Source organism: Phyllopteryx taeniolatus, chromosome 17 (genome assembly GCF_024500385.1).
Source record: "Phyllopteryx taeniolatus isolate TA_2022b chromosome 17, UOR_Ptae_1.2, whole genome shotgun sequence".
Lineage (NCBI taxonomy): Eukaryota > Metazoa > Chordata > Actinopteri > Syngnathiformes > Syngnathidae > Phyllopteryx > Phyllopteryx taeniolatus.
This window is the reverse complement of record NC_084518.1, coordinates 905,227-918,350: the sequence shown is the minus strand read 5'-3', so window position 1 is coordinate 918,350 and position 13,124 is coordinate 905,227. Positions and strand designations below refer to the sequence as shown.

At 47.5% G+C, this 13,124-nt stretch overlaps 1 protein-coding gene across 3 annotated transcripts in view; it reads left to right on the top strand.

Moving 5' to 3' along the window:
• The window catches only part of LOC133466911 (protocadherin-16-like), a 50,876-nt gene extending 39,259 nt beyond the window's left edge, over window positions 1-11,617 (top strand). For all 3 annotated transcript variants that reach the window (XM_061751090.1, XM_061751088.1, XM_061751089.1), the window contains 11 exons: window positions 37-243; window positions 345-741; window positions 817-930; window positions 1,950-2,161; window positions 2,231-2,382; window positions 2,450-2,580; window positions 2,833-3,119; window positions 3,348-3,489; window positions 3,568-3,739; window positions 4,521-4,930; window positions 5,014-11,617. In XM_061751090.1, coding sequence (XP_061607074.1) covers window positions 37-243; window positions 345-741; window positions 817-930; window positions 1,950-2,161; window positions 2,231-2,382; window positions 2,450-2,580; window positions 2,833-3,119; window positions 3,348-3,489; window positions 3,568-3,739; window positions 4,521-4,930; window positions 5,014-7,055 — 4,266 coding nt within the window. In that variant the 3' untranslated portion in view covers window positions 7,056-11,617. The remainder of the gene's footprint in view (window positions 1-36; window positions 244-344; window positions 742-816; window positions 931-1,949; window positions 2,162-2,230; window positions 2,383-2,449; window positions 2,581-2,832; window positions 3,120-3,347; window positions 3,490-3,567; window positions 3,740-4,520; window positions 4,931-5,013) is intronic.
• Window positions 11,618-13,124: the final 1,507 nt, after the last annotated feature.

The window sequence follows — 13,124 nt, the reverse complement described above, 5'->3', positions numbered from 1 at the left end:
TTTGTATTTAATTTGATGCCGTCAATGTGTTTGCAGGTGTCAGCAACAGATGCAGACGATGACGTAAACGGGAAAGTTGTGTACTTCCTCAGCCACGAGGCTCACGGAGCGTTCGCGGTGGACGAGCAAACTGGCCGCATCACCACGTCGGCACCTCTGGACCGCGAAAAGCAAGCGTCGTACAGCTTCCAGGTGTTTGCCGCAGACCTTTCCCCGGCGTCGCCCAGGAACTCCTCCGCGCAGGTGAAGTGAGGTTTTAAGGAAAATAGCCCAAAGATCAAGATTTGTCCATTATACATTGCATCTGGATTAAATAATGTTTCAATGTGAATCTTCTCTTCCAGGTGACCATCACCATCACGGATGTCAACGACAACACGCCCGTCTTTGTCCAGGACCCGTTGGTCATCGAGGTGTCCAGCAGGAGGTCCCAACGGGTTCTGGCCACCATGAAGGCAGAGGACAAGGACTTTGGAGCTAACGGCTCTGTGTTTTATCGCTTTGCCGCCCCGGTGAAGGGCTTCAGCATCAACTCTCTGACTGGGCAGATCCAGGCTACGGAGCCTATGGACACTCTGTCCCAGGCCCAGAGGACCCTCATCGTGGAGGCCATGGACCAGGGTACCCCGGCTCAGTCAGCACAGGGGGTGGTGGTGATCTACGTGAAGGAGGTGGAGTACCATGGCATTCGATTCCCCAGGAACGCCAGAGACGTCAGCATACAGGAGAACGCGGCTAAAGGTCCGACATAGTACAAGGATGATAATCTTATTTATTGTCATGGAATCCTCTGTAATTCTGATTTCTTGAAATTAGGCACAGCTGTGGCTCAGGCTCAGGCCCAGTTTCCAGATGGAAACCGCAAGGGGATCAGCTACAGCATCTTCAGTGGGAACAGACAGCAGGCCTTCAGGATCAGCTCGTCCACAGGTGAACACCATCAGTCACAAGACATATTGATCTTTTTTTTTTTTTCAAAAATCAGATCTTGTTTGTTGAAAGATGTTTCCAAATCTTCATTTTGAGAAAAAGTATTTTTTTCCCCCCCCAGTCATAAGACAATGGTAAATGGACTGCACTTATATAGCGCTTTATCTATACCACCACAGTGCCCAAAACGCTTTACAAAGCCTCACATTCACCCACTCTCACACACAGTCATACGCCAATGGGTGACTGCTGCCACGCAAGGCGCTGCCAGGCCCACTGGGAGCAAATTAGGGTTCAGTGTCTTGCCCAAGGACACTTCGACATGCCGACAGTCGTGGCCGTGATTCAAACCAATGACCCTTGGGTCACTGGACGACCCGCCCTACCTACTGAGTGAGACACAGCCGCCCAATTTCACAGTCTCAAGACAGTCATTTCACTCTCATGTGTTTTGCAAGGAAAAAAGTCTGAATTGTATGTTTTGCCTTACTGTTCAACAAATATATATTTACTTTCGTCCCCCAAAAATTTCAAGGAAGTCAAAAGCTTTTTTGACAAGTCAGATTTCTTTCAAGAATAAAAGTCAAGATAGGTTTGAGAATTAACATTTTTTGAAAAATTCAGAATTTTAGACAACTATAAAGACAGCCATTTTTACGGAGAAAAAAAAGTCATTTTGGGAGAAAAACATTGAGGAAACAAGTTAAAAACCAATTGCTTTTTTTTAAGTCAGATGAAAAAATATTTTTAAGAAAAAGTCAATCTTAATGTCAATTCTTTAAGAACATATACATTTTGAGACAGAAAGTAAAAAAACAATCAGATTTTTTGTTTTGTTCAAGTAAAACAAAGTTTTATGATAGTATGATTTTTTTTGGGGGGGGGGGGGGGGTGAGGAGACTGAGATTGTGTGTTTCCACACAATCTCCAAGTGTAATGAGAGTTTGGGGGTGGGAGGGAAACAGGAGGGAGAGGAGATGAATTTCCAGCAAATGTTAATTCATCCACGGGTTCTCTAGGTGAAATCTGGGTGCAGAGCTCCAAGGGTCTGGACTTTGAGGACACACCCAGGTTGCGTCTGGTGGTCAAGGCTGAGACGGTGTCCTCGACCTCCTTCACCAGTATCAACTTGATGCTGCAGGACGTCAACGACAACCTGCCTCGCTTCCAGCTACAAAACTATGTGGTGTACATGAAGGAGGCACGGGGATATGAAACACCGATCATACAGGTAGCACTCAACGCAACTGCTCGTCCCGGGGTCTTCTGGCATTTTTAACCATAGCATAAATGTTCCCAGGTTGTGGCCCAGGACGTGGACCAGGGCCAGAATGGTCAGGTGACCTACTCCATTCAGTCGTCGGGTATGAGCGGCTTGTTCAAGATCGATCCCATGACGGGAAGCATCACCACGACAGCTATCATGGACCGCGAGATCTTTACCCAGACCAAGTAAGTGCAAAAAGATAACACGATGGTATTTCAACACAGTAGGACATGATGTATCATTTTTTTCCAGGCTGGTAATCACAGCAACTGATAGGGGAAGTCCAAGACTAGCAGGTTCCGCGACTCTGACCGTAATCATCGTGGACCAGAATGACAACAGTCCTACTATACCATTGCCACAAGAAATCCGCATCTCAGAGAGTACTTATCAGAAATACTACACCATATATACTGTGGTGCCTTGACTTGAGGTTTTTGTTTTAGTTACGAGCTGTCGATTGGTAGATGTTTTGCTTTGTGTTGTAAGCCAAAATTTGACTTAATGCTTTTGAAGTGACAAAATTATTTTTTTAAATGGGATGGCAAAAGTTAAAACCCAAAACCAAGGTGCCACTGTACGGTGTTGTGTGTGTGCAAGATTGAAAGCAACTGACATGGCTTTGTGCCCATTAGACACATTAATCGGCACAGAGATCACCCTGGTGACAGGCAACGACGTAGACTCCGGTCCCGCCCTGGCCTACACCTTGCACCTGGACCCGAGCTCCGTGGGCAAGTTTGGGATCCACCGCTACACCGGAGGCGTTTCCCTCACCGCCCCGCTGGATTTTGAGGAGAAGACGTGGTACACGGTGACCGTCAGAGCCACCGACAGCCAGCACCACACCGAGGCCAACATCACCATCCTGGTAGAGGACGTCAATGACAATGTACCGGCCTTCACCCAGGACCTCTATCAGGTAGCATGACCAAATAAGGTAGTGTATTGCTCTTGCATGTGTGCAAGGACAACTTCAATCGCTAATGCACTTTCAGATGTCAATTGACTGAGACAAACAGTCAAACACAAATATACAATGAGAAGATTCACATAAAGAATCTACCACAACTTGTGGAGTGGGGGAAATCAAGTCAAGGTACCATTATACTTTAATGGCTGTTATTGATATTACCCCCCACTCCCCCAGGTGACCCTACCCGAGCACACGCCAGCTGGGAGTGTGGTCGTCACGGTAACAGCAACCGACAGGGACTCTGGAGAGAACGGAAGGATCACCTACAGTGTGATGTCGTCCACTCAGGAGGGCTTCTACATTGATCCCAACAATGGTAGACAAGCAGTTCCTACTGTTGGAAAGTAAAAACATCAGACTCTCTGATTCTCTGACCCTGTTTATGGGCTTCCAGGAACTTTGTTCATCAGCCACCGAGCGGAGTTTGACCCCGAACGGCCTTCCGTCAATGTGGTCATTGAAGCTCGCGATGGAGGTTCGCCAGCGCATTCTGCTCTCGCCACCGTCCAGGTTCAAATCACTGACGTCAACGATAATGTGCCCGTGTTCCACCAATCAGAATACAGGTCAGTTTGTGTCAGAGAGATTCTCGATCTGTTTGGCAAATATTTCAAGGAGACGTTGGATGCATTTTTTCCCACAATTTAAAACTGATCCCAGGCGTATTAATAATAAATCTGTGACATGGTTTTGTGGACTTACCACAAGATTCAAGAATTCCAACCTTTTTTTTTGACCCTCGCTGAAATTACCGTGTTTTGATGGGCCGTTCCTGTCTCATGCAATTGAATGGCTCTTATCCCCACCCCATACACTGCTGGGCCAATGGCAAATCAGGCTTTTGTTACAATGACGGCCAGCGGGTGGAGATAGGACGTTGCAACTAGGCAAGCACCCAGCAAAAACTAATTTTCACTGTTGGAGGCAGCACTTCATATGTGGATTACACAGATTTCGTTACGTTGGAAACCAGGGCGGGAACTAGTGTGTTGTGACTGGGCACGAGACTTCTACTTACAGAAGCGGAGTGCAGAGGGTGTTCCAAAAAGTGAGTGAACGTAATGAATGGAGCTCTTTTTTGACATGGTACTGTTTCAGAGAGTTAAGTTGCTTGAAGGTGGTTCTGGATCTTGGGACAGTCTAGCTGTCAACTCATGGGCGCAGAAACTTGGTGTGTGGGTCGGCTTGCTCACAAACACATTTTCAGAAATTGACAGATAACTAAAGATTGACTCGGTTGTTTACTTTCACACCTGATGGGTGGGGAAGGCCCCCCAACGACACCATTTGTATCCAAGCAATTAGAAAGTGACTTTTCCATAATATTTTCCCTTTTCGGTCTTCAAGGGCGACGGTTTCAGAGGACACCATCCCAGGGGTGACAGTCTTGACATTCGAGGCCTTTGACAGCGACCTCTCCCGGGAAAACTGCGGCTTCGACTTTGCTATCGCCAATGGCAACGAGGGCAATGCCTTCCAGATCGAAAGCAGCGTGCGCTTCCTGGAGGACCGGGGCTTCCAAACCGTGGGGACGCTTCTCTTGGCCGAGGGTCTTGATTTCGAAGCCAAGCCGCTGTATAACCTCACCGTGGTGGTGTCGGACCGTGGCATCCCCCAGAGGAGCTCCAGCGTGGCGGCCGTGATTATGATCGGCGATGTAAATGACAACCCGCCGGCTTTCAGTAGGGCGGAATATGCTGTGGCATTGAGCGAGGGTGCTGCTGTCGGGACCGAGATCATACGATTAACTGCAACAGGTATCTAAAAGTCGTCCTGGTTGGACCTCTTGATCTCACATATTCTGAGTTAATCGAAATCTTTTGCTTCCTGTTTTCCCCAGATCCAGACTCAACAGCCAACGCGGAGGTCCAGTATGCAATCAGCTCCGGGGATGAGGTTAACCTATTCACCGTGGACCAGTGGACCGGAGCCTTGCGGCTTCAGCAGGCATTGGACCGCGAGCACCGGTCTACTCACACAGTTGTCGTCCAAGCCACAGACGGTCAAGGACATTTCGCCCTGGTTCCCGTGTTTGTCGAGGTAAAAGACATGAACGACAATCATCCTTTCTTCCCTGTGGAAGTCCTGACTGTAAGCATCAGAGAGAACCAACCGGCGAATTCCGCCGTGACCGTTCTCCACGCTATAGACCACGACACAGGAGTCTTCGGCCAGCTAAGGTACTTCATGTTAGAGCGGTCACCCGCGGGAAAGGACTTCTTCGTGGATTCTTCCACTGGAGAGATCAGGAGCAGAAACCCCTTTGACTTTGAGAAGATCAATTCATTTAACTTTGTCGCACTGGCGGTTGATGCAGGAAACCACTCTGCCACAGTGACGGTGCAGGTCTTTGTCACAGGCGAGGATGAGTACGATCCGCTTTTCACATCCTCCGAGTTCTCCTTTGAGGTCCCAGAGGACGCCAGGAAAGGCCAGAGCATCGGCCAAGTCCAGGCCCATGACGAGGATGGGGGCGTAGACGGGATCGTCCTCTACTCCTTCCCCACGAGCTCTCCGTACTTTGAGGTCAACAAAACCACCGGTGTGGTTTTCCTCAAGCTGGACAGCGGTCACAGCAGCAACAGCGGATCGGGTCGAGCCAAAAGGGAAACCAGGCTGATTACTCTGGACGTGAGCGCTCACAGTCCTCTAGATGCATCTCGCCATGCCACGGCGCACATCTCCATTGACGTAACCAACACAGGTTTTGGCCTGTCCCCCGACGTTAATATCCTGCTGATTATCATTATCGCCGTGTCGCTTGGGGTGATCGTTCTGCTCGTTGTCACGGCGGTGGTGGTGTTTCTGGTGAAGTCGCGCAGGAGGAAGAAAGCCCAGAATGCTACAAACAGAAACGTGGCCTCAGGTACCGCTCTGAAGAATCTGGACAACTGCAGTTCCGGACAAGGAGGGGAAAGAATCTACCACCAGGCCTTGCCAGGCTATGTTGGAGACCAGACGGGTGGAGGTGGGGGTCCGTACACAAGAGGTGGGTCTCTGGATCCGTCTCACTCTAGTGGGAGAGGATCTGCTGAGGCAGCAGAGGATGACGAAATCAGGATGATAAACGAGTACCCTCGCGTGGCCTCCATCAGCTCGTCCATGCAGGAACACATCTCCGCCAGAGGACCAGACTCTGGGATTCAGCAGGACGCCGACCAGCTCTCCGACGTCTCCTGTGAACCAGCGGCTTTGGAAGGGAGCACTTGGTTCAAGGGCAAAAAACTGGGCGGCAGTCTTAGCGGGACTTTGCTCTCTGGGCAGCTCCCGGTCTTCAGGGACGAGGGAGGGGGGTTCCTTGGAGTTGGCCGGGGCCTCAATATTTCCCTTCCCAAGGATTACGCCTTCCCTGAGGATGGTAAACCATCCGTGGGCGGTTCTCTCACAGCTATAGTGGCCAGTGATGAGGAACTCCGCGGCAGCTACAACTGGGACTACCTGCTCAACTGGTGTCCCCAGTTCCAACCCCTGGCCAATGTCTTCACAGAAATTGCCAGACTGAAAGACGAGACGGCCCAGCAGAACCCCAACCCGCGCCAGCCTTTCCAACCCAAGCCTAAAATGGACCCCAAACCCAGAATCGACCCGCCGCCACTCATCACATCTGTCGCCCACCCTGGGGCCATGTCGGTGCCACCCAAGGTCCCTGTGATCGGACGGACGTTCCCTCACCTGGCGTCGCTCCGACGGTCCCCCATCAGTCATGAGGGTTCCATTTGCTCAGCGGCCATGTCGCCCAGCTTTTCGCCCTCGCTTTCCCCGTTGGCGGCGCGCTCACCTGCCGTCTCCCCGTTCGGTGTCAACCAGGGGCCCTCTGCGTCCATGATTAGCACCCGGGAGCCCTCGCTGGACCGGAGTCCGGATCATGAGATGAGAATATGAGGGCTTCGAAAGAGGACCATTTCGCATACTTCTGCGTTTTTGACACTTAATTCCATGGACTGGCACTCAGCGTGGTGACTGGACCACCCTTTGTGGTGTCTACAGCAGGGGTTCTCAAACCTTTTAGGTCCAGGGACCACTTACAGGGGAGAAAGATTTCCAAGGACAACCCTAAATATATTTTGCCAATGTCACATTTATGTGATGATACATCACAGTCTTATCAGAACATTTAATTGGCCCAAAGCTAAGGTCGAAAGGAGTAAACGGTTTATTATGTTTGTTTTACTGGAGTGCCCCCCATATATGTAGGTATAGACTTTTTTAAATTATATGACACACTAATTTATTGTCCCCGGACCCCAGTTTGGGAATCACCGGTCTACAGGACAACTCACTGTGGTTTCGTCAGTGACTTGCGGCGTTGCGGTTGGTTTTCACGTTCCCTCGCTGGCTGGCCAGAGAGCACCTCATGTGGTTTTGCGTTACAGTGTTCGTCATTGGAAAAAAGGAACACCAACGGATTGTTTGGACGTGCCAATGTGGGACAGACATGGAGATCATTGCCTGTTTCTTTGATTTTGATATATTTTTTACATCCAATATTGATTTGAGATTGTGTTTGTGCATTATGTATATTAGGATGTATGAAAACTAGGCTATGTGCCTCTGTGATTGTTAGCCGGTTAGCGCCTCTAGTCGGCACCGATATGCACGTTTGGTAGCATTATTTATACGAACAAAAGGAGGAGGGGATTTGACACTGTTGTTGATTTTGTCCAAGCTCAGATCAAAGCAGTTCTCGAGGGGTCACCTCTTGTGTCTTTACAATGAAAGTGCTTCCCGCATCGATGACGACGGCATTCATCTCAGCACAAAGGGAAATATGCAAACGTCGCCACACATCAGCCAACACGACCCAAAGCATTTGAGGTTTCGGGTTGGGTTAGGGTTCAAGGGATAGCGTTACAAATTCGATGCAGGGTTTGGGGTTAGGACAGGGATTACGGTTAGGGGTCGAGTCGAAACGTACACAAACATCATCCGGTGCAGTATTCTTCTCCGCATCCATCTCATTTACATACGATTGTGTTTTCTAAAGCCTCGAAAAACAAAGAGCTGTACTGGACTCGTATTTAAAGCAAAATAAATCCCCCACTGATCCCTTTTGACACAAACTGGAGTCTGTTTTTTTCCTCTTTGAAGAGTCGAACAGCGATCGCATGTTCTCGGAATGAGAGTTTTGGGGGCAAAATGTTTCTCATGAGCTCATTGTGAGTGGACGTGTACCACTTAAAATGCTACACATATGACGGTAAGTAATACATATCAGACAGTGTAGGTGTATCCATTCAAGTGTCCAGGAAGCATAGAAAAACATTTTCATTACCTCTTCGAAACAAAAACAAAAGTTTCAAAGCCTTGAGGGAGGTCTGGACCACCACTCATCTTTTAATATGACACTTAAATGATCTTTTATTCAAGCGCTTCACAGGAGATGTCCCCTACTGTCGTTTTCCCAAAACACGAAAACAGACCACCGGATTGCAAAGGTATCGATGACACCGTGCCTGTTAAAATCGGGTTGTGAAAGTGTCCAAAAAAATACAATTCAATAAAATAAAAAAGTTTTGTCCAACCATTATGTTAGCCTGTCGAGCATTTCTGTGACAGGTTTTAAACAAATAAATACAAATAAGGGATAGTGCTTAACATCATTAGCACTAACGTGAAGAGTTGGTTGCACCAAACAAATTGTATTTGTATTTTGTAACACAGACTGGTTCCATTCAGTCTACTATACATTAGATGAGCAGCTTTAGCACAAGTATTCGTTCTTCCATCCATAAAAGCACTTAAGGAGGAGGTTAGGGTTCAGCCATCTAAACTTTCTAAGCCTCAAAAATATGTCAGCCTTCCATTTGTAACAGCACATCATATTTCTTTTGTAGCAAATCCTACTAAATTGTCAGGACAAGCTCAGCATCCATTTGTCTGTCTGCACGCTCCAAGCCTTTAAGTGCAGGAACACGGAAAAGAAGCAAACTTCCAGGGCGGATCAGCGTGAGTGACACACGCTGGAACGGAGTGACGCTTATGACTAAACGCATGAATCTGCTTTCATAAATACGGAAAAATCAGAGCCAGGAGGATTCGTTTGTGGGTTTTTGTTCTTTTTTTTTCTTTTTGTAGCTGCGCTCTCAGCCTGGGAACGTTCACGTCGGACCGATCCAGGTGCTTCTCGTTTTGGCTTTAATCGGCTGGGCTTCACAAGTGTGCGCGCGCTTGCAGCGTGAGGAACAGCAAACGGGAATTGGGCGCACATGCAGAAAGACGATGAAAAAGCAGGCTAGAGCGAATATAGCAAGTCGGGCCGCAACTAACAATTATTTTAATAATTGATGAACGCAGGTTTTAATTCATCGACGAATCAGATTTGTGGAACCGTTTGAATTGACGTCCCTTTATTAAAAAACTGGACATAATTCCAAATTGACGGTGCAGAAAATGCAACGATACATTTGAAGAGCACATGCATCAAATTTCAAGCTTGTATCACAACTTGAATGATTCTTTCACTTTCTGCTCCGCGATCACACCAAACATATTTTGAAAGTTTTTTTTCCCAGCATTAACGTCGTCAAACTTCCACAGAAACAATCCAAATAAATATTGTTTCTTCGTCTCTGAATTTCTTTGGTCAACATAATCACAACCGCGCTCGTCGATAGTTGCCATGGCAACCCTCGGATATCTCATTTTCGCCCTCTCTCATCTTCGTGGAGGCTCGTGTTGCGTTAGCACTAGCGCTAATGTTAGCCAAAACATTCAGTACTGACTTCACCACGTGATGTAATGGTTCACTTATTTCTATACATGAAACTTCCATGGTACAGTTAATGAAGGATTTATGAGGGGCACCATTTGACCCGGGAACATAATATTTCCATTATCTCCGACGGGGGGTGGGGGGGGGAATGTCCCTGCCAATTAAAAGTGAACGTTATTAGCCTCGCAAAGGCACTTTTGGTGACTAATGAGTTTCCCTTGACGAGAACATTTTCTCTGATGTTTTCTCTCTGTTTTCCAGCAACATGATTTACAGTCCGACATTCATAAAATGCTTCAATCTCTCTCTCTCTCTCTCTCTCTCTTCCCGACATGGAAATTTATTAGGCGGCCTTCTTCTGTCAGCCCGAAGCCGGAGAAAGTGCAGGAGTCTGAGCCTTTTCTTTTTTACGACTTGGATCACAGCACAAGTATTCCGTTCACGCAACAGTGAAACGTTATCTTATTTTATCTTATTACACCGAAAATAGAGTTGAGTTTTTTGGGGATTTTTTGGGAATGCGAGTTAAATTTTGAAGGACGAAAACATTGCCGAGACTTCAGGAGTCCACTTGAGCAACTGGAGTGAATGGGGAAGCTTTGACCACTTCAAAGCAAAACGGGAGACTTGATGTCTTTTCGGGCATTTATTTTCCAGACTTTGTTTTTAGGGGTCAACTGATGATAGATAGACATGCCTACCAAGTTGAAATGGCCCAAAATAAACCTAAAATGGTAGTTTCAAACCAAACTGGCAGACGACCCGTGTCTCTTCAGGCATTTTTGTGGGTCTACTTGCGATAGACATGTCTGCCAAATTTCAGGCTGCTCAGGGTAAATGGCTTTGTTGGCGGAATTTTCAAAACATCCAACTGATGATCTTAAAAATGATGATCTTAAAAAAGTGTCTTCAAACCAACATCGCAAACTTCCTGTTTCTTTCCAGACGTGGCGACTTTTTTCGCGGCCTAGGCATGATTAATTAACATGCCGACAAAGGTTCAAGCTGCTAAGTGTAAACGGCTTTGGGGGCTGAATTTTCAAGGTGAAAATGCTCAAGCTAAACCTCAAATGGAAACTGGCAGACTTCCCGTGTCTTTTCCAGCATTGGGTTCTCAGACTTTGGACTTTTTTACCAAATTTCAAGTTGCTAAGTAAAATAGCTTCTTGTAGAAATGGCTAAAAGAGAAGCCTAAGACGGTGTCGCCAAGCCAAAATGGTGGACCTCCTGTTTCCTTTCAGATGTGTTTTCTTGAGACTTTCTCTGTGGTCCACGCATGATAAATTTCATGTTGCTAAGTGACACTGGCTTCGGGGGCTGAATTTTCTGAATGACTTCCAGTGTGTGCACCCTGCGGAGAACTTGCTTCAACATCAAACTGGGCTGTGAACTTTGCTACACGTTTATTCATGACGATTGGCATCCATAAGTTGGCCGCCCTTGTCGAAGGAGCAGATGTTTCCTTATGGACGCTGCAGGCTCTAAAACGACTGCTGTGGTTGATAAGACACTCAGGCAGGCGTGCTCCAATGGTTAAGATCATCGCCTGCCACCGTGGGGGACCTAGGTCCAAGACCCCGACCGGACCATCCGCCAACATCTCCCAGACTCACGGCTGCGGTGTCCTTGAGCAAGACACCAGTGTATTCCACTAACAACACTGTGATGGGTAAAATGCAGAGAACAAATTTCACGTGCATGCGTTCATGACAATAAAGGTGATTCTTCTTCTTCTTCTTCTTCTTCTTCTTGTTCAACGGAGGTTTTCCATTTAAACACGATAGCAGAGGATGAACAACATTTCTTGACGTTATGACGATCTTCGTCGAAAGTTGCCGTGATTTTCTTTGACGATCAGAGAACTTCTCTAAAGACCTCAGAGGTTTTTCGCGTTCCACTTTTGGAGATAATACGCCTTAAATCCAGCGTTATCCACCGCACACTCTGGCAAATCCTCACCCCGCTACGGAAGGCAGCGTCCTCAACGTCAATGTGAGCGAGCGCAGCTTAAAAGCGACGACGACTCAAAGCCAAAGCAGCTCATCTTCGACCTCTCCGTTCTTTTGTCACTTGCTGACCCTTTCCGAGTAAGCTTAGCGAGCAAAGTCGCTTTCTTCATCCCAGGATGTGCAAAGTCGCTATGAATGAACCTTGAGGCCCTCTCGGTGAACTTTCAGTCAGCGAGCGTGTTCGTCGTCTTCGGGGGAAAAGGATCAGGTGGCGGGAAGCTGATCTATCTACTGTGTGTGATCGACAGTTTGGAAAACCTCTAACGCTTGTCAGGATTGACGACCGTCAAAAAAAACAGCTGACAAATTAAGAGGATGAATGTTTTGCTCTTTTGGCCGTGATGTCGTCTCTCTTTTTGTTCGGATCTCGCTTCCTGCCGCTGGAGATCTCTTTGGCGGTGGGGGGTTGGGTCGTCACAGGAACACGAGATTTACAGCACGCAATTTTTTGATTTGTATTTTTTGGTGGCCAACGAAACTGGCAGAATGTCATCAATGAGTCACACTCGCCAGAGAGGCAAGAATGGAGACTCTGTTACACACAACATCCGGGACACCTGCGAGGCAACTTGACGTCCAATACTCGAGCGATAGCCAAAATTGAAGCGGTACAAAGACAACAGTGCTTACTTTTCATTGACACCGTGGCTGCGGCCAACTATGAGATGGCTGAAGCGAACCACTTCTCATTGCTTTCCCTCTCAGGCACAAGAACCATTGCAAGCAGAAATTGACAGGCCCTCTCAGTTGTGTGTTTTACGGCAAATCATCTACTTTGCGGCACAAACGAAAACGTGTTTTGCAATCGAATGCCGTCTTGTATTTGTTGTTGCAACTTGGTCGAAATCGGACAAAATCCCCATCAGGAATCCATCTTTTGGACACAGGACTGCTGAAAATGACCAAAATAACAGCCGAAAGTATTTGTTGTCTTATTGCAGATGCCTGTACGTTTCCTGGGTCGCTATCTGGTCGGCCTCACGCGACCGTGCGTTTGCTTCACGTTTTGGCAAAGAAACGCGCTGATGCTCCGCGCAGTTCCGTTGGAGCCAATAGCCATCGATGAGGACCTCCAGATCTTAACCGTTAGCCTCTGTTTTCGCTTAGGAGCGCGCAATAAATATTTCCCCCCTTTGGGTTTTTGAGAGAACGTCAACATGTGTGAGGTTTGTCGCTTGGAAAAAACCAGAACGTTCCGTTGCGATATGTCTCCTTTTAGTTCACCGAGTC